This window comes from Dunckerocampus dactyliophorus, chromosome 12 (genome assembly GCF_027744805.1).
Source record: "Dunckerocampus dactyliophorus isolate RoL2022-P2 chromosome 12, RoL_Ddac_1.1, whole genome shotgun sequence".
Taxonomy (NCBI): domain Eukaryota; kingdom Metazoa; phylum Chordata; class Actinopteri; order Syngnathiformes; family Syngnathidae; genus Dunckerocampus; species Dunckerocampus dactyliophorus.
In genome coordinates, this window is record NC_072830.1 from 23,868,267 (window position 1) to 23,890,963 (window position 22,697).

Here is a 22,697-nt window from a genome sequence, read left to right on the forward strand (position 1 = left end):
ACATTTAAACTGTACTTATTAAGTAGATCTCCACTCAAACAGTGCAGCCATCGTCTTGATGCTATTTTGTGGTCATTTGTCATTTTGTAAAGGCATATAGTCTGAATTCAACAGTTATAATTTTAAAAAGTACTAAGTTGAAGCAAATATTCTTTGACCCTTTGGTGAGCTACTCAAAATCAGCTGGCGAGATAGGAGACCCCTGTAGTATCACCATCATAAGGCTGGACACACAATGTGTTTATGTTCACAAATAGAGTTTTGAGGACAAGACATAGTTAGTATAATGACAACAAGAGAGCTACATTGTTGAGTGACACTTCTAAAAGTTAGTACGTACCCCATGAAGGTGATATCCACTTGTAGCTTTGCAGAGAAAAACGAGCTCCAAACTAACTGCATTGCTTGTTGGTTTTAAAAACAAAATTTCACTTTGGTCCGATGGCCTGAAGCTAAATGTAGTTAGCAAACTAGACAGCTTCCCCTAATGTAACGTACAGCTAGTGACAGCGAGACAAAGCATGTAAACATCCATCCATCCATCCATCCATCTTCTATGCTGGTATGTTGGAGCCTATCCCAGCTGACTTCGGGCACAGGCGGGGTACACCCAGGACTGTTTGCCAGCTAATCGCAGGGCACTTATACACAAACAACCATTCATGCTCACATTCATACTGTACCTATGGACAGCATGTAAACAAAGATGCAAGAAAAGTCGAACGGCAATAGGGGTGCTGAGGGAGTGATCAAACATGCTGGCATCGATTGGCGTAGCTTATGGCAAGCTGTCAAACTGAAGTCATTGAGGTTTTACAGGCTCGTTTTGATTCTGGCGGCAATACAGGACAAAGTGCAGGACAAACTCTCGGCTTAATACATGTAGGGCTTGCCGCCTCACGCCGATTGTTTTTTGTGATTGGCTTTGCTGATCATATGTTTTTTTTAGGAAATCAACCGATTGATCAGAGCATCCCTATTTTTCACACACCATATTCGATGCTCAGTTCGAACTACATAAAAAAATGGTGAAAGTCTGTTGCTCCCGCTGACAGTCCTGTAGTGGTATCATGCGCTAAAAAGACTATATTTAGTTTTACCCCACAGTTCATCATAATAATATATAAACTACAGCACGGCAATAGGTTGGTAAGTTTTGCAATTTTCCATAACAATTATCTGCAGCTCAAATGTTATTATACTGTATGTGGCTTTCTTGTGCTGTTAACAAGACCAAGACCACAAACAGCAGGGGTTTTCAAAGTGTGGCACAGCGAGTGTCCCCTCAGCGATTATAATCCAGTTAGGGCACCGTCTACACCCCAAAAGATGGAGAATATTTAGTAATTAGAACTTTATTTCCATAATATTTGGTCTTTATTCTTGTAACATTATATCTAATTTTCCAAAAATTACATCTGTATTCATTGTTTTGTTTGTTTGTGATAATATAATGACTTTTACAAAATAACATCTTTTTTATTTGATATTTCAACTTTATGCTACTAAAATTGCATTATTTTTTTCTCATAATGTCGCAATATTATTCTCGTAAAATTACTGCTGATTTTTCGATTTTTGCTGGTTTTTTTTTTTTAGTTTACTTAATTAAATTGTATTTTTAGAAGGTGCAGCTGGCCAATGAGAAAACACCCCTGGACAATACCATGAGACAAAATAATGCAAGTTATAAGAACAGAAAATATACTGTATGTTGCAAACCTTAGAAAAGCTGGAAAGCAGCACTGGGAACCAATTTAAGACCATGATGACAAAAATAAATGCGAATTAAAGGACTTGCATTCAGCCTCAAGCAAAAAGGTGTTAGTGGCCAAAAAAGATGATTTTACTGCATGAGCATTTTACTGCATGACAGTGAAGAGGCCTGGGAAGGAGGGAGGTTTAAGGGAAAGGCAGAGCGTTGAAAGACTGGGGAGGAAACGAGAGGGGGAGGGAGGTGGTCGGCTGCCAAGCACAGCAGAAGTGTTGATGGTGAAAGGACAACTATCCGGTCGCGGTGCTCAAACTAAACACATCGCTCTGAGCTTTCACATGGACTCTGCAACACAGAGCTGAAGCAAATTTACCTCAATTATACATTGTTTGCCATGGCATATGTTTGTTTTTGCACATTTGTGGCCATGCAATGTGAATATGGCGCCGTGCCATACTGCTTCCACCCGAGGGGGCAAAAATGTGTGAAAGGAAGCTGCCTCAGCTTGCTGCTAAAAGGCAGCAGCAAATAATTTTAACCTGGCTGTATACACACGCACGCTCTCACAAACATATAGTGGCTTCCCTGCTGGCTGTCCACATGAGGTTTGGTGGCCTTGGACAAGGATTCCCTTGTTACTTACTCAATGGTGTGTTTTAGCTCCAAAATATGCTCGGTGAGAGGCGGAGGGTGGTTTGGTCTGGGCATGAGGGCAGCGTCTACACGTAGAATCTACTGTAACTCCATCCATACATCCATCCGTACACATTCTACTCAGTAATACCTCTCCTGTAACTGACAGTATGGGAACTCTAGTAGTCCTACAAAATGCTAAGTAGCTACGGTATTCTGCAAATAGTACCATAGTGACTCGACCGATGGAACATACATATTCCTGTATTTACACCTTTATCCAGATCTTCACCAAAATGTGCTGCGTTTCTCTTGGGCCGATGCACCGCATTTCTCCAACGTTTGGTAGAAATGTGTGTGTTTTGCATAATCCTGCTAACTATCTGTCCTACCATTTACGTTTACTGTTAAAATTACTCATGGAGGCCACGGCATTGTTTTCAAAGGAACAGTCAGGATATATATACATGTATATATAGTATACAGTATATATGGTGTGTTTTTGTTGTGTACTTCACTTTTAATCCCCTGTGCTGTGTACAAAATTGGAGCACTAAGTGTGTATTTGTTCGCGACTCACAATATGGTGAGAAGCAAAATTGGTCAGAAAAAACACCATAACATCAATGAGTAGTTTACATGCAGTCAAATAACCATATCATCACCGGAATATTAGCAATAACTCGGTTGCACACGGCCATGTATGCTCATATTCCGTTTTTTTAGGAACATGAATATTACCCCTGGGGTATTGCGTTTCTAACAGGAATATTGGGTCCTGTATGCGCCTATCGGGATATCCCGATCGAAAAGAACATTAATTTGTGTTCTGTGCAGTTTGTATTCGAAAGGAATCTTCTGTCTTTGGTTGGAAGTACTTGTAAACACATGATGTCTTTTATAGACAGTAGAAAGTACCACGATAGGGAAATCCATCAGGTCAGCGAGAAGTTATGCGAAGCAGGGTTCGTACGAACGCACCTTCATCCAAAGTGGACACAGCTCCAGCTCTATGTCCTATTTCTTCACGTTCTCGCCTTCCATTGAGGAAGAAAGTCAGAATAGTGTCAAGTACTGCTGGTGGGTCAGTATCCGCCGTGCTGCTGTTGTTGTTGTTTTGGATACAGGAAGAAGAAGTTGAAACGACGCGCATTGCGCCATGACGTTCTGCGTGTCGAGACATAGTCTGTGCGTTTTTTTGTTTTTTTTTCCCATGTCACGCATGTAAACGAGTTATTCCGAATGTTTCAGAAGCTGGAATATTGACTCAAATATTGACTGCATGTAAACATAGCGATTGATGCATTACGTGATTGCTGTAGTGTGCAGCAAAGTTTTCACTGTACACAAAAGTCACTAACACTGGAAGAGAGGTGTCCTGGCTGGACCACCTAGGTTACAGACTCCTAAAGTAGGTGATGTGGGGTTTTTATGTCAATGACAGAGACAGTAATCTGCGTATTACAAGTCACTATACTATCAACATCTTCTTAAGCTGTCATTTTAAGGCACAGTAATTACATATTGTTGCTTTAATGGCTACTGATTACATACATAGAGGCAGCTCAGCTGATGCTGCCTTGCACTGTTAATGACTGAGATAAGACTGTAATGGTGGGTTTATTAAGGCTTTCAGTCATTGCTAGCATGCCCTGCTATTATATACTGTAGGGCAAAGTACATATTATATAGGGTTAATCCATTCATAATAAGCCTAATATGTTATTGCTTCATTATGATTTCCATTTACTCTCTTAACTTAAATTGTCCACAACATCTGAACATACAGTTGTAACTATGGTTACGAAGAACAAAAACAAAAAGTAAATGGTCAGTAAAGACTGATTTGGAGATTCAATTGTTCTTATTTATTTAGGTGTTTCGGACTATTGTTCTTCTCATTGCTCAATCATTAGTGTAATGCTGTTTTGGGGGTAAAACAATCCATTCTTTTGCTATAGGGTGTATGTTGTTCAGGGTCAGGGGAAGGTGGAGCTTTTCTTATGGCCACATTTGGCAACTGCTACTATTGTGTGTACTAGTCACACAAAGAAGTCGTTTTAGACTACAGTCAATATTGATTGTATGTACAGTCCCTCGCCTCATCGCGGTTCGAATTTCGTGGCTTCATGCTATCACGATTTTTCCAAAAGAAACAAATAAATCATGGTCTAATTTAAAAAAATGTATGTTGTATTTAAGCAAATTTTACTTTTTTTTAAAGTAAGCATTTTCAAATATAAAAATGGTGAAATGAAGTAATATACAAATATAAGAAGATGCATTGTGAATGTAGTATTCCATACTGGGTGTCACTAGGTATCAGTAATGCGACTTGTTACTGAGACAAGCGCCAGACTTGATCGTCGGAACAACAGGATTTTATTGCAGGTTTGAATTATCTCACAACAGGCACGCTAATCGTAACACAACAATCGCAATATTAACAGGGCTCTCTTTTCCTAAGGATTTTCAGTCAAACTCTGATTTGCTAGATTTTGTCCTTAGTTGACTAATATTTAAATGTTTGTTTGTTTTGTTTTGTTTTTTTTAAAAAGCAGAGCTAATGGTGACCCCGACAAATAAACAGATCTCATTTGCGACCTTTTTCCACATCGAAGAAACAAGCTAAAACATGAACACAAACAAATAAACATTGTGGGTGTGCAACAGCGGTACCCTCTTTTATTTTGTGACACACAAAGCGAGACGAACAAAACCGGAACACGGTTGCTGTTGCCACACATCAGAAAGGAACAGCATGGCATGAAGAACATTACCTTGCCAAAACTCTCAGTTAGCAGCCTGATTTCTTGGCTTAAAGTTCACTTCTGGATATCAAATAAAGTTAACAGCCTTCCTTCCATCTGTTTTCTACGCCACTTCTCCTAAATGAGGCTGTTTTTGTGTCAAAATAGGCTATTTACTGTACAACAAAAACAAAGGCATTATTTGTAAAAATGTATGCTCAGCAGCAACCGTGGTCACCCCCCATGTAGTCAGAATGGTACAGTCTTGATTGAACGGTGAGATCGATAGTCGAATCAGACTCCTCCGAAATGAATCGTCGAATAGTCGACTATTGTAAGACACCGCTAATAATAACAACATAATAATCGTAATTAACATAATAATAACACCGGCTGCCAGATTAAAACACTACTCTGAACCCCCGACGTCACTTCCTGTCCTCCACACATTTACTGCGACACACACGAGCATGAGTTTTGTTTATGTCTTAAATGTCTTATTTTCCTTGATTATATCTACTATATTTCGAAATAGGAGTGTAAAGGTGACTATGTGGGTGTTATGTGACGCTAATAATGTTAAATAACGTATTTTGAAGGTCGTAAACAGGTTTTCAATGCTCTAACTACAAAAATATTCCATTTATAAAGAAGGAATCATACTTCACATACTGTATCATGGTTGGGTCTGGAACCAATTAAGCACGATAAACGAGGGATTACTGTATTATTAAAATATATTATTATTGCGATTACTCTGAAGTATACGTAGGATTAATTTCTTTTGTACTGAGAAGATGTATGCATTGTTAGCGCTGTACTCACTTTTGTGAGTTGCTGTGTATTTGAACCCATAACATTTTTGTTGTTGTTAGGCAACACTGCTAACCACTGTGCTGTCCAATTAAAATAACAACAACTTGTAATTACTTTTTGAAGAATAACAGTTTTTTTTTAATGGAACATGGTAAATCGCATCATTTATTTAGTCCTTCCCCCTTGGAGACACACTGTACTGTACTGTAAACAAACACTAATTACTGTATACTCAAAGTATGCGACACATAAACACATATTTCAGACAAATATTTATTGCTGATGCTACTAAGTGTTTCTGCATGGCGTCTATTAGTGAACATCTATGCATCATGGGAGACATGCTTTATGCACATGTATGTGTTGGTTCGTGTGTGTGTGTGTGTGTGTGTGTGTGTGTGTGTGTATGTACTTCCTTATGGTTTATACTCTGTCAACAGCCGCCAAACAGCATGTTTGTCTTGGAGTGTCCAGCTTGCCTGTAGTTTACCCAATCAGATAATCAAGGGCGTAATTGCATCACACGCATCTGGGAGTGTTTTTTTTTTTTTCCCCTCTTCCATTATGGCTCATAATGATCACATGCATGTCCCACTCGCAGATGCAACAGGCACACGTTGATGACGTACGTAAAGCAACTACGTGCAAGAGATTATTTGCAAACCACCTCAGTGCTCAGCCCTCCTTAGACCGCAATCTCACGCCGTCATATTTTTGAGCATCTCAAATGACTAAAACCACCCTGAGGAACGAGGACACTCCACAGATGAGTTGGAATGGAATATCCTTGACGGAAGTCTTTTTGGTCCTCCCCAGTGACATATACAAATGTAATAGTGCTTCTCTTGTTTTTGTCATTTTAAAAATTATTTCACGATGCATATTTTAATGTACATAAAGTCATGTAGAGTGCCCTAGTATTGAGTGCTGTTGAGTGCCAAGTGAGTACTAAGTAGCAAGCTGGGTTGCTTACTAGTTCAAAAAGCAGCCTACAGTTTATTTCATCTAAACTGCACTTTTTTTGTAAAATTTTGCCCGTCAGCCACAATCTTTATGTGAGGCATGAACACACGTTTTTCTTTTTTCTGTGCATTCTAAAGAGCTAAAAAGATGCAACTAAGAATGCACGTAAGACTATTCCGCCTATAAAGCCTTCTGAAAAAAACTCCAAAAAGCCAACAACGCTCCATTTACACGTGACGTGCATATTAGCCAAGCTACAGCAACATTGTTATTATCATTAAACATTGTTTACCCAAGACCCGAGTGAAGAGAAGTGGCATAGAAAATGGATGGATGGATGGATGGATTGATTGTTACGCTGATCGAACTACGTTACTGGTGTATTGACACCTTGCCACAACACACCGGCTAGCTAGGTTAACCACACACTCGCCTGCAGCACGTCAGCGCCGTGCTCACAATGCGTCAGGTCACTACCATAAGGTGACGCTGCTGCTACTGCTACTGTGTTTTTGTTTTTGAGTTTGGAAAAGTTAATGCTAGGTGTAGGCGTTTGTTTTTATGTTGCAGGAAGGAAGTTCCAGTAATGCTTACAAAGACCAAAATACAGCAAGATACTCTAAGTATTACGTGTTATCAAGAATATACTGCTGCATGTTTACAGCATGTATATAAACCCATAAAACCTTGTTGGAGGTTTTTTGGTGTTTTAATAGCGGCCTTCGTAGGCGGCATAGATGTGTCACGGAGCTGTCTCTTTTTTATCTGTTTTTATATCTTTAGAACATACAGAAAAGAGAAAGACACATGTGTTCATGCCTCACATAAGGTTTGTGGTTGATGGGCAAAATTCTAAAAAAAGTGTTTTCCTTTAAGAAAGGGTAGAAAAATGAGTTGAGCTGGACAAAGTAAGAAGCCCAAAACCTACCACTTCCATACGGAATTGAAGGAGGATTTTTTCACAGTGTCATACTCGGAGTGTGTTTGCGTCATCTGCGAGTCTGCCGCTGCTGTTCTGAATACAAAAAAAAATACAAATATGGAGTCGCATTTTCGTACTGTTAATAAAAAAACTATGACACTGATTTTCCTTTTGAAAAGCAAGCTGTCTGATTCCATTCAGAATAAGGTAATGACAAAAATGTACAGAGTTGTACTGTGCAATATGGTTTCATGCAGTAATGCAAGGCACACCAACATAGATTATATATACAAAGAATGCTAAATATTCATCCATCCATCTGCTATGCCGCTTACTCTAATTAGGGTCGCGGGGGTATGCTCGAGCCTATACCAGCTGACTTCGGGCGAGAGGTGGGGTACACCCTGGACTGGTCGCCAGCCAATCGCAGGGCACATATAGACAAACAATCATTCACACTCACATTCATACTGATGGACAATTTAGAGTCACCAATTAACCTAACATGCATGTTTTTGGAATGTGGGAGGAAACCGGAGTACCCACACACGGGGAGAACATGCAAACTCCACACAGAGATGCCCAGCGGAGATTCGAACCCAGATCTCCTGACTGTGTGGCCTGTGTGACTGTGTGCTAACCACTCATCCACCGTGCTGCCTGAATACTAAGTATACTTATTAATAAATATGTTTTTTAGGGATGTCCGATAATATCCACCGACTGATATTATTGTCCGATATTGGCCTAAAAATGAGATTCCGGTTCATGTTAGATTTTCTGACGATAATATCTGGAATTATTCTGGAATTATTTCCAAGTTTTGCCTTCGGATTGTAAAAATGATATTTGCAATGAAAGCGCTGGTTATGCGAGGGGGGAGTAAGCGTCTTCCTTTAATCGAGATGTTCTTGCATTACATGAGACGTGACCTGACATTAGTTTTATCGGCTATCCGTAACAAAGCCAATATCGAGCATCTCTAATGTTTCACATTTTACTAGTAGGAGGCACATACTTTTAGAAGTAGCTTGCATGCTGAACAAGTGTGTACACCCCTGATGTACGGTGTCAGAGACACTACAGGACAATAAATGGACATCATCATACAGTCACGACAGTCCATGCACACAAAAGGGTGAGCATTCGGGAAAAACATGCACCCGACGGTGTTGCCTGTGCTACTTTTCACCACATGGTGGCACTGTTATTGATCCCCAAAGTTTGACCCCCATTAGTCAGAGTGACGTGAAATTTCTCACACGGCTCAAGTCGCTCTCCAAAACATCTACTCTAACTTGTTTTTTTTGTAGCCGAATCACCACACAGCTTGGCACACGTGTGGGACTGACAAGCACGTGTGTAAAATTTGAGTGAGACTGGTTTGAAAACATGGCTGCCATCAAGCAAAAGGCCTTTGCAGAGGCACGGGTGGGACTTTGCAACTAGCTCCAGCAGCTTTTGATGAGATAGAATACTTAGAAGATATAAAAATGACTGGACTGCGTCATTAATTTGGATGTTATTCTCTCTCTTGGCATTGTGCCTAAGGCCACAGGCATCTGCTGTGGAAAAAAGGCTTCCAAAGCATATTTCTGTGCATCTCTTTTTCTTTCTCTATCTCAGATTTTGTGTCGCTGTCCCTCTCTGTTTTCTCTCACTCAACCCTTCCCTCTTTGTCCAAACGTTCACAGGACAAATGCCAAAGGCGGTATTATTGTGTCCTCAGCTGCCATCACTCACTGGGTTATTTAAGACACTGCTACTGTGTGTGTTTGCGTGTGTCTGTGCGTGTGGTCGTATATGCCCTGCTTCATGTCTTAATATGCCTTCGCAGAATTCACAGTCATCCTAGCATATCTCTCTAAGGCGAGACTGTTTCAGTGCGGTCATGTGTGGTCTTTTGCTTTCTGACCCTGAGCTCTTGTTTTATCCCCTGTGTTAGCGCATTCACAAAGGGTTCAAAACACAGTCAATTTTTGGGCGCTGGTTGACCTTTGATTTGTTCATATAAAAAAGGCCGCCTCAGGACAAATTGGGGCCCTAAGCAAAATTGTATTTATTTATGAAGAAATTATTTTTTATGCAAAATAGCAAATGCACACAATAATAAAAAAAAAAACAACAGCCAAATAGTATTGGAGCTGTTTGATGTTGTTGCTTTGTAGTTATTCAGTTCCCAAGGATCCTTGAAAAAAACTGAACATTGTGTAATATGTATGCCGGACCAGTTGATGGCGATGTGCCTTTGTAAAGTAACAATGCGCATGGGCACGAACTAGTGACTAGTCTCATAGAACAGGGTTTCACAACCTTTTTTGTCTTGTGTACCCACAGACCACGAGTACCCTCTCACTCATACGCAGGGTTGGGCATCGACTCTCGAGCGTCTATGGGAACCGGGACTAGCATTCTGATTCTTCTGGAATTGTTCAAATGTTTTTATTTCGATTCCCATGTTCGATGACCACTTCGCTGACTGGAAGAAATAGCCGCAAACACCAACGAAGAGGAATCCGGCACCAGCGAAGAAGAAAATAGTTTGCCTTAACTTTGTAAATAAGAGCGGTGGGCTCAGTGCAACATTTGCAACGCAATGCAAAGGAGGGTGCAGCATCAACATTATTCATGTTCACACATTCATAGTGTCGAAATAAATAACACAGTATCTTGTCTTTGATGTGCTATGTCGGATTTCCTCAAAGCAGTCGCAACCAGGGAAGTCAAAGAATATATGACGGCTGTCTCATGCCAATGTAACCGAGGGTTTCAGGATGCTCGCTGATGCTAGCCGATGCTAGCTGATGTGGAGGTTCCAGCTATAGCTGTGGCTAGGTCAAGTTATCATTTGCTCAGTACCCTATTAGCAACAGTCAAGGGACCTTCTCAACACACACAACACACTTCCGGTCTTCACAATAAGAGCGCTTTGTGCTATGTCCTGTTTAGTTGTGTTAACAAAACAAGGGTGTCATAAAAAATAGCTTACGTCAACATTGAGGTGACAAACAAAGTTTGTACTTTTCAAACTTTTGTACTTTACTTTTCAAAAGTAAGTGTAATCCTGTAAAAAATAAACTTCATTTCGTTTGATATTTATGTACTGCATGGTTGAAAATAGCCCCATAAGGAATTCATAGTGAGGTTGATAAAAAGTTAATATCATTGAACAATTCATGGAGAAGTGAGACGTTTCATCCAAAAAGAACTCTGGTTAGCGCTCTCATTTATACTGTGCAAACGTTTATGACCCTGCCTCTATAAAGCATTGTAATCGAGACTCGTTAGGAACCGGAATTGAAACGAGGAATCGGAACCGGAATCGTTCACATTCAAATGAATGCAAATACGTTTTGATACTTCTCCCAAAGTAGAATATAACGCAGCTCATTTTTAAATAAAGATAACTTTATTTAAAGTCTTTAAGTTTGACATTTATTTTTCAGGCATTTTCTTCTGTTTAACTCTAGTTAATTAAACATAAAAAGAAATAATATGTTACCCTGAAAATAAATCCATCCATCCATCCATCCATTTTCTATACCGCTTCATCCTCATTAGGGTCGCGGGGGCATGCTGGAGCCTATCCCAGCTGAATTCGGGCGACAGGCATAAGTAATAAAAATAAATAAATACGAACAATTATATATAATAAATAATATGTAATAAATCTGCCTGAGTTTTTCAGCGGGCTCCTGAATCCAGAGGAACCGAGCCATTATTTCAGCCTTTATCCATTTGCTCCAGGAAGTGGCTGTTATGATTTTGGCGCAGCTGTGCCATAAGTTATTGTCTCGCTGGGGAAACTACTGTAGTTGTACCACACACATCCCATTTTATTGTCTGGCTCAATATGAAATGACTGAGAATATTTACTTACCGTCTCGGAAATAATTGATTAAATGTTTCCACGTACCCCCTGCAACCTGCTCGTGTACCACTAGGGGTGCACGTACCCCTGGTTGGGATTACCGGGTTGGAAAAGTTGAAAGATTTTTTTTATAGGGCCCTCAAACATAGAAATATAATCTATGCCAGTATATGTACACAGAGCTCCAATGGACGACCAATGTCTGGACATCTGTGTCATTCCCATTGGTCTGAACCAGAAATGACTGGCACCATCAATGAGAGCAGGAAGCTGACCGATAAAAGTGGGTTGTGGGAGCTGTGACGCACTCTCCTCTCGCAGTAATAGGAGTAGAGGATGACAAGCTGGCATCAGTAGCCTTACATGGGTACAACAACGTGAGGTAAAAGCACTCCACTTAGCAGTGCAGTCTTGAAGGGTGGAGGGAGGATGAAGGACGGAGGGGGAGCTTAGATGAAATGATGTGTGTGACTTTCAAATGAGTTCTGTGCATGCATGAGGGCTTGTTAGCGTGTGATGCATTTTAGTCAGTGAAGTAAAGATGACAAGTAGATGTCGCAGTGGCTGTAATGCACATTGTTATTAATGCTTTTTATTGTACGCTGAAATGCGGGGCTGGGGTTGCGTTTGACTCAGTTGTATTAGAATTAGTGAGTCGAGGTGTGGAAGTTTGTCGCACTCAGAGTCTGGACCCATCAAACACATTTGCACATTTGAACAAGAACAGTCCCTCTCTCAGGTCCAACATCAGTGACCTCGGACCTCACAAATACTCTTCTGGATGGATGGACAAGCATTCCCACAGACTCACTCCAAAATCTTCGAGAGAGCTTCCCAGATGAGGGGAAGCTGTTAGAACTGCAAAGAGGAAAAAAAAATCCATATTATTTTTTTAGTTCCTCCCTGGTGTCCTTATACTACATGAGCCACACACACAGAAGAGACCACTCTCTCATTACAACATACATGCGGCACGTCATGCATCACACACGTATAACAAAGGGAATGCCAAGAGGACATGCACAAATTTGCTGACAGATGCACGCATGCATTTACTTGACATTACATGCAAAGGCTTAGTCATGCAACTCCGCTGGCAGACACACACACACAAACACACACGCACGCACACACACACTTGCCAGTGGCGATGTTCATGGCTGCCATCAGCACAATCCATTCACAGGGGACACAAAAGGGTAGTGATGAAAATACTGTTATTCCTATCTCAAAACTTGAATTTGTTTACTATGGCCATTTTCAGTCAGCATCATTCTTTCTATTGTTGGCTGATCCAAGAATGTGTGTGCGTTGTGTGTGGCTGTCCATCTACCGCTGTCACTCTGGTTTCAATTTTGTTTTGGTTTTAACATACAGCGTGCGACAGTTCAAGTCACTGCTGGTGTACGATCACCAAAACACTTGTTAGTGTTTCCCAGAGGACTGCGGTCTATCTGTGGCAGGGGGTAGATGACACCATTGTCTAATTTGCATAATTGGCCATGACGTATGTGCATGGCATTTTATTTTTATGGTGAAGCTAACACTCCTTTTTTGGATGACCATGATATTCTCGAGGTTTTTCAATCTGGGTTCAAAGCCCTCCGTAGCACTGAGTCAGCATTGCTAAGGGTCTTAAATGATATTCTCTTGCCAACTGATTCTGGTCTTCACGTGATCCTTGTCTTGCTTGACCTAATAGCAGCAGGTTCAGGTCCTATCTAGCAACCAGAAGCTATTGTGCTACTTTGCTGGTGCTGAATCCTCTACTGCTCCTCTGTCATGCTGGATCCCACAAGGCTCAAGTTTAGGACCCCTGCTTTTCTCCCTATACATACTCCTACCGGGTTTTATTCTAACAAAGCATGGCATCTCCTTCCACTGTTATGCTGACGACAGACACAGCTTTGTTCCATTAAATAGCAAAGACGCCTCCTCAGTTCAACCCCTCCTTGTATGTCTTGATGACATCAACGCTTGGATGACCCGACATTTTTTAAAGTTTAGTGAAAACAAGACTGAATTGATGGTGCTTGGACCCTGTGGCTCCTTTGAGTCCCCCCCACCCCCCCTTGACTGAGTCCCATTGGCATTGCACATAAGGCCCGTGGTTACTAACCTGGGCTTTCAGTGGAATAGTGACTTTAAACTGGACCGTCAAATTGGCACATTGGTGAAGTTCAGCTTTTTCCACTTGCAGCAGCTGGCAAAGGTTAAACCTTTTTTCTCGAGGCAGCACTTTGAGACAGTAATCCATGCATTCATCACGTCTCGGCCGGATTACTGCAATGCACTTTATTTTGGAGTTAGCCACTCTTCTCTCTCCCGTCTGCAGCTGCTCCAAAATGCAGCTGCACGTCTTTTAACAAATACGAGAACGAGAGAACACATCACTCCCGTTTTGGCCTCAGTCCGCTGGCCGCCTGTGCATTTTAGAGTCCATTTAAAAATGATTTTATTTCTTTTGAAATCTTTAAATGGTCTTGCCCCGCCTTACCTCTCAGAGCTGCTCCACTCCTATTCCCCTGCACCGTCCCTCAGGTCATTTGATCCGCTGCTCCTAGAGGTACCAAAATCTAAGTGCACGCTCAGAGGGAACAGGACCTTTTTTCACGCGAGACAGGCCCCTCCATTGTCCACTTTTAAAACTCATCTTAAAACCCACTTTTATTCCTTGGCTTTTAATTCTTGTAACTCATGTTTTATTTGATTCAGTGTTTTATTATAATTTACTTAACGTTAACGAAGTACAGTCGTCCCTCGCCACATCGCGGTTCGAATTCCACGGCTTCACTCCATCACATTTTTTTTAAACATATTCATTAATAAATCATTCTGTTTCACCTTGGGATACAGCCAATTATTAGTGAAAAATATGCATATTTAAGCAAATTGTATGTTTTTTTAATTCTAAATTAAGAATTTTCAAGCATAAAATGACTAAATGAACAAATACTAGGCATTAAGAAGACACATTCAAATTGTGACTGTATTATTGTACATTGGTCACTAGGTGTCAGTAAATGTTTGCTGCGACAAGCAAAGATTTGATCATCCGAACAACTTTTATTGTAGGTTTAAAAACTCTCACAACTGGCAGAATAATAATAATGTAACAATAATAATATTAAATAATAATATTACTAGTCATAATAATAACAACACTGGCCACTGTTGCGGCCGTAACCCATGACAAGCTAAAACTTAACTCTGAACCCCTGATGTCACTTCCTGTCCCCCACACGGAACACATTTACTGCAACACACAATAGGACAAGTTTTATTTATGTCTTAAATGGCTTATTTTCTTTAATTATAGCTACTGTATTAGGGAATATGAGGTGACTATATGGGTGTTATTTCTTGTCTAGAGCGCTTTAGTAATGTTGAAAACTGTATTTAGAAGATTGTAAAGAGTTTTTTTATGCCTTAACTACGAAAATATTCCATTTATAACGAAGGAATCCTATTCACATATCACGGTCGGGTCTGGAACCAATTAACCGTGATAAATGAACGATTATTCTATATGATTCTGCTTCTATATTTTCATGTTTGTTTTTATGTTTTCCTATATTTGATTTTTTTCTGATGTACAACGCTTTGTTTTCAACTGTGGTTGTTGTTAAGGGCTTTGTTTTGTAACATAGTTGATGATAGTTATCATCAGGCTAAGATGACGTCAGAGTTTGGCTCGTCACACATACACACGCGCACGCACGGATATATTCACGCGCACACGCACACGCGGTACAACACATGGTGATATGGACATGTAATGAGATTAATAAGCAATGGCCAGTGTGGTCTGCTTTCACATTGGCATTGACGGGCCTCCAGAGATGCTTATTGGGAACAATTAGCATCAGTGAGCAGCACTAATGTGGTTTTGTGCATTGACGATGATGCATGTCTGAACTGTTTGTATATGTGTGTGTGCGTGTTTGTGTGTGAATAGGTGGTGAGTCATCATCATCCTGTTCACTCTCATACACACACAAGCACACACATTCACATGAAGTCCAGCCACCCATTTTCCATACCAGGGGTCATACCGCTACATACACCTTTCGCAGCAGATTTTATTTTATTTTTTACAGGTTATGTACGTGCATTGTGTTCTGCATCCTGATTGGCTAAGGGAGAACCCACGCATTGTGTCTGCGCCCTGATTGGCTAAGGGAGAACCCACGCATTGTGTTCTGCATTCTGACTGTAGACCATTGACCATCAATCTCCTCTGTGCCTTCCTGTGCAATACAGAATGCGTTCGGCTTGCCAAATGTACATAAATGTTCGATCGTTAGCAGTTAGCACCCACAATGTTGACGAAACGTTCAGCATCGTCAGCATCCCCTGCAAGAGGCAGGGCAGGATGTTAACCATCGCACATAAAGTTGGACTGCGGGACATGCTGAAGAAAGGTAGCAGTTGCGGCTGGAGGGGGCCATTACGGAATAAATGAGTCTTCGGTTCGAGGAGAAGGACGAGGAGGAGGAAAATACGACAGTGGAAATCGGTTTTAGGATACAAAATTGCTACAGCACAGAAGAACGACACCAGGACGGAGCGGCCCGATCAGAGGAGTGAAATACATGAGAGTCACTTCATCATTTCTTAATAATTTGGAGGCGGCATGGCTGAGGTGGTAGAGTGGTCGTCCTCCCGTGATCGTGTCGAAGTGTCCTTGGGCAAGATACTGAATCCCCAGTTACTCCCGATGTTGCGTCATCAGTAGGTAAATGTGCTAGCACCGTCAAAGCCGTTTGAGTGCCTTCGAGGTGGAAAAGCGCTGTACAAGTGAAAGACTATTTAGCCTTAAAATTCAAACGAAGGTTTGAACTTTTTGAGTGAAATGTGACAAAATGTTATTGCCTGTCTGAGAAAAGTGTATAAAGTGTATGGTGAGGGCTTTTGCAGCCTTAAAACATATAATAATTGTAAAAAAATTAAGTTGGCTACTTCCCGGATTTCACTTATTGCAGGCTATTTTGGGAAGCTATCCCTCGCGATAAACGAGGGAACACTGTGTGTATTCACTGTGCTTTGTAACATTTTACTAATTTTTCTCCTCTACTCAAAGGTTGTAGGTGACATGGGCCGGTTACCAGTTTCAAGGTATACCACCCTATAAAAAAAGTCACGGTTTCAAAACCACTAATATTCAAAGTCCAGGTGCAGGAGAAAAGTTTTAGCCTTTCTTTTTCTTTTCTTTTTAGCCTAGTTTTAGTTTCAGAACTCGACGCTCAGACTGCGAGAGTAAAGAGGGAACTATATGAGGGTGTTGAAGAGGAAGTCACTAGAGACTTGAAGGTCCTAATGAGGATGCCACTGCTTGAGAAATATAAGGGCAGTTGAAAGAGCCATTAGAGCCTGGAAAAAGGTCAAGGGATCCACAGATGAAATGTGAGGGTGACACTGGAGAATTGACTGGATGGACAAGGGTTCTACTGGAAGCTTGAAGCAAGTGTACGGTACCTGGGCACTGGATGAAGACCCTCCTGAGTCTTTTATACAGGCCGGGAATGAGGCAGGAGCAGACATTTAAACTATGGCATGACTGTGGGCCAAGAAAAGGGAAACTGGGTATGGTAGCACTCGATACTTGACGGTGCATGGAGGATCTTTCTTCAAGCTGGAGAAGAAATCCTGAGAAATCCAATAATGACCACCTTACAAAAAATGTTGGTTTGTGATTGGTCAAATTGATTGGTCAAACTATGCATGGTTTAAAAAATACCACAAATGGAGAAACCAAATAAACTCACACACAGATGATAGTAGATAAAAGACACAGGTAGAATACAGAATGATAGCCAAGGACCTGCGAGGGTGCTGGTCTAAGTCTACAAAGGTTTTGATGTAACAGTTTTCTGCCGTTTTTGAACTGGTTTCAGAAACCTTAAGACAAAGCTTTTCCAGGTTTTTAAATTCAGGTTGTGCAACAAATAGCATTACAACTATGACTCTATGCTCATTTAAGCGACATTTTGACAACTCTGATTTGCAAATTGTTGAGCTGTAAGTTGCATGTTCTGGTTAAAGACTGTAAATATTCAAGGGATTGAATCAGAGCAGAGCGTCCATTGCAGCTTGGTTTCGTGTTTAGTCCTGTAGAATGGAAAGGTAACTCTGTCAAAGGTTTTACTCAGAAAGTCACTTCCAATCTCATCATCTGACTGGTATTTTTTTTCATCAAGCAAATTGTAAAATCATTGTAGCCAGAGGATGGGGAGGGTTTTTTTTTTGGTGGATGTTGAGTTGTATGTACATCAGCCCTCGGGCATGAAGTGATGAGTCGTTTTCTTCATCAGCAGCTCCAGCTCCTCATGTATTTTTAGATGGAATAAGAATAGTTGGCGGGAGGAGGGAAAGAAAAGAGGAGATAGCAAATGAAGAGAAATTTGCTATTGTCTTTTCAGATTTGTGGTGAATTGTCAGTGGCTGTGCAGGGGCCTGTACTACGAAGCAGGAGTTCTCCTTTTCCTGGATGTATTTGAGGACTAAGTCCAGATACGCTGTACCACGAAGCAGGTTCACTTTTTAGCAGGCTATGTCGTCACGGTAATTTATACGCTGAAGCTAACCTGCTCGAGATACAAGATGGGAGCAAAAAACAGTACAGCCCACATGACCAATAACAGATCACAGCCTACAAAAGCCACACAGTCAGGAGATCGGGAAGACCTGGGTTTGAATCTTCGCTTGGGCATCTCTGTGTGGAGTTTGAATGTTCTCCCCATGCGTGAGTGGGTTTTCTCCGGGTACTCCGGTTTCCTCCCACATTCCACAAACATGCATGTTAGGTTAATCAGCGACTCTAAATTGTCCATAGGTATGAATGTAAGCGTGAATGATTGTTTGCCCTGCAATTGGCTGGCGACCAGTCCAGGGTGTAGCCTGCCTCTCGCCCGAAGTCAGCTGGGATAGGCTCCAGCATACCCCATAATGAGGATAAGCGGCATTGAAAATGAATGGATGGATCTTTATTTGCTTAACGTTCACCTGACACCACCCGGGTTGCAACTGAAAGAAGAAAACAGAAATGGTCACCAGCACCAATAAAATAAAGTACTGTGGTAGTTCATACTGCATGTACAGTGTGTTAATGTGTGTCCGAAATGTCATTAGAAATAACTCATGACAAAACAGGAAGTTGGTGTCTGTGTTGTGTCTCGCTTTGGCAACACTCACATCAAGAATCACATCTTCACTGAAGGGAAAAGTAACCTTAAATGTTAATTCATGCCTTTCATTCATAATTTATATGTATTTACATTAGCTGTCAATAGATTAAAATATGTAATCATGATTAATCACACGCTGTCCATAGTTAACTGGTAATTAATCACAATTAATTGCAAATAGAACTTTTTATCTATAATAAGTGTACCTTTGAAAGATCATTTTAACACCTATGAACAGGAGACTGGAAAATATGGTTGCTTTATTCACATTTTTGTTCATGAAACATTCAGTTTTTTTTAAACAGCTCAACCCAAAATGGACCTCAATATGAAAAAACAAACGCAATGTACAGGTAGACATTGGTAAGGTAAACTGTCCATCACTCTAATATAATTTTCTTCAAATGAATAATCTCACAAAATATAATTGCACCATGCAAGTTTTATTCTGTTCTCTTTGCTAAACACAGCGGTTCAAGCACAAACGCTAATAAATAATGATAATAACTAGGCCTGCCACGATAATCGATAAAACGATTAACGATAAATTGACATGTGCGACATGTATGTGTGCCTGTGCCATTTCCTCATCTCGCTGTAGCACACAGGGTGGATGACAAGAGGGTTCACTCTTCTTGTGTCTGAGTGCATTGGTTCTATAGTCAAATGAAGGGAAAGAGTGAGCCTCCTGTCAGCTATTCAGCGTCTTGTCTCAGTTATGTGGCGGCGGAGGCTAGCTCCATAGTGATTGAATACACAGAGTGCTCGCTAGCAGTTAGCAAGCTAACGCTAATATGAATGAAAGCACAAAAGCGATAGTTTCTAAGCTGAATGCCACAGTTCCAGTGTGGATGTGCTGTGGGGCATTCGTCCCGGCGGTTGGCGCTTGCTGGGGCGTTTGATTGGCAAAGTGAATGTATAGTGCCGGACGGCGACAATCAGCAACATCAGCTCAAATATGACCCCATATATTTGTTTAACAATACACTACATATCTGTGTGTGGATTTTTTTTTTCTTAACAGAGATGGTGTATTTAGCGTAGCGTCACTGGGAGCACTTCCTGTTTCCCAGTGTGCTTTACTGTACAGTGTTTGTAAATGTAAAAGTACATGCTTAGAGTTCACATAGTTATCGGTTATTATTCTGCATTATACGTTGGGAGTGTCGTGTCCGTTTTTATCCACCTATTGCGTTGCTGTGTGTAGTTCTTTTGACTCCCTCTCCTCATGATAACAGCATTTGATTTCGACAATATTCTGCATTTAACAGTTGGTTCCATTTTTATTGGCCAATTCTGTGATTCCGTCATAGGTCCCTAATTATGCGTAAAAAGAAAGCAAACAGTGAATAAACTAGTCTTCACGCTTTTCAGGCATGCCATCTAAATCAGGGGTCCCGAACCACCGCGGGCAGGGGCCGAACCATGTCACAGGAAACTTTCAAGTGCAATTATTACAAAATAAATTACTACCGTATTTTCCAGACTATAACCCTAAAACAACAGGCCTATTTAGCCTGTTGTTTTCTACGGTGGCCGAGTGGTTAGCATGTTGGCCACATAGTCAGGAGACCGGGAAGACCTGGGTTCAAATCTCCGCTTGGGCATCTCTGTGTGGTCTCGCATGCTCTCTCTGTGCGTGTGTGGGTTGCATGCATGTTAATTTGAATTCTCCATAGGTATGAATGTGAGTGTGAATGGTTGTTTGTCTGTATGTGCCCTGCGATTGGCTGGCAACCAGTTGTGGGTGTACCCCGCCTCTCGCCCATAAGTCAGTTGGGGTAGGCTGCCGCATACCCCCGCAACTCAAATGAGGATAAGCAGCATAGAAAATGGAGGAATGGATCCTATGGATACTATAACTTGCCTTTCAAGATGAAATGTCTGTTCTTGGTCTCTGATTTGATCAAATAATCTTTGAACCCAGGTCTTTCCGATCTCCTGGCTGTGTGGTGAACAACTCGGCCACCGTGTGGCCTCTAAGGAAAAATATGACCTTATTTTCGGGTCAATACTTTTTTTTCACATCATACTGTGTGATAATGTACAGGTAGATATCCCTACTACTAAGTTTACTAAGATGACTTACTGTACATTATATGCATTACATTATTACATACAATACACATGATTGATTGGATTTTGAATTCATCCAACCAAACACAGGCTTCAGCAAACAACAAGCCTTCCATTGGAGCTGACCATCAATGATCAATATGTAACAAGCCATGTACTGTAGAGAGCTGGGTTGTGATCATACACACTTCCTGCTGCTTTGATTGTCATGCACCACCTGTTATTACAGGAAACCCTGGACAACCACTGCAGGTGTCTGCTTTGTAAAACTGCGACCAACTGAACCCCCAACAAGTAGTTTATGGCCCGTTGACGAGTATCTTTGATCTTTGTCCCGGTGTATCTTAGTGTATCTTAGCAACCAGGTATTTTTCAATACTGTACTTGCAGGTCCTCTCATCCCCGCACCACCGGCGGACACTTACAATTGGAAGATGCAGAGCAGGGGGCGGGGTGGGTGACAGGGCAGAGGGAGGTTCATGAAGCAGCGGAGGAGCGCAAAGGCACACGAGCTGAGAGGGCATTGAGATGTTTGTGGGTTGCACTACTAAAATGTCACTGGCTTTCTACTGAGGTTCATGTGCCATTTAAGCAGAAGATAAGGACAGAGATCACTGCTGCAACATATTGTATCAACTAGACTACTTGGTTTAACCGACACAAACCATGCAGAGGAGGCACTCATCGGGCATCATGGGATGCCACCAGGACAATTTGCGTCCCTTAAAGCAGGTAGAGTGTAAGAATGAAGACTGTATTTTGTATTTTGTTGTATCTTTCTGTATCTTTGTGCATGCATGTGCCGAACATCAGGACGCCATTTAACCAGTATTGGTGAGATGGTTTAAATAGGACAACTTGATGCAATGTCTAAATTAAGCTTGATACAGCCTACTTTTTAGGTCAATTATGCATGTGAGCATTTGGTGTTCGTAAGCAGGAGCTGCTGTTGGGAGATTTAGTGTCACTATTATTATTTATTGACACATTATTTTATTTGATTAAGCCTGTAATACAATTTGCATTCTTTGATATGGATCACAATGCTTTGCATGGTGACTGTGAATTCATAAATACAGTAGCTAGAGTAGCAGCATCAATTTATTCTTAACCATCGCAATTAATCAGATGGAATGGCCCAAGAAATTCAATTAAAAAACAGCATATAATTTGTCATCATCAACCAATCAATATATACACTTGTTGCAACTTGGGAAGGCAGTTGAGTCTTTAAGCCTTGGGCTTGGGTTTTCAAATCCCGCTGCATGTGAAAATCAATTACAAGTAGATGTTGGAGATGCTAGCCGGCTTCCTGGCTCCTGTTGATGTACCCTTGAGATCAACACTGAACCTCACCGGAGTCTGCTGAGGGACACAACGCAGTTTGAAGTCAGTACAATAAACTGATGTCTTCAATCCTGCATCACTGCCTTAGTGGAAGTCATTATGTTGCATCCACAACATGAATATTGCTTCTGGTGTTTATTGTTGACTTTTGCTACTTAGGCATGCATTTTTAAAGAAAATGCTGTTGTGTTCGTCGATTAAGCCGAAGCTTGTTGTTTTGATTTATCGAGTAATTGGTTAGGCCCTAGACGGGCCAAATCAATATGAACCAAACACACATCATCGTGCGAATATCTTGTTTTGCCTAAAACACAAAGATAATAGGTCTGCTATCATGGAAGACTAAGGAAATTTAAAAATTCACCTTTGAGAAGCTGAAATCAGAGGATATTTACATTTTTTAATTAAAAAAATGATT

At 41.0% G+C, this 22,697-nt stretch overlaps 1 protein-coding gene across 3 annotated transcripts in view; it reads left to right on the forward strand.

Moving 5' to 3' along the window:
• pde3a (phosphodiesterase 3A, cGMP-inhibited) overlaps nt 1–22,697 on the forward strand; it is a 95,643-nt gene that overhangs the window by 34,124 nt on the left and 38,822 nt on the right. The window contains exon 1 of one of the 3 annotated variants that reach the window (XM_054793665.1): nt 21,472–21,664. The exons of the other annotated variants lie outside the window; for them this stretch is intronic. Within the exon in view, the coding sequence (XP_054649640.1) occupies nt 21,599–21,664 (66 nt within the window). The 5' untranslated portion in view covers nt 21,472–21,598. Of the gene's footprint in view, nt 1–21,471; nt 21,665–22,697 lie in introns of those variants that run through there. 3 annotated transcript variants of the gene reach the window in all.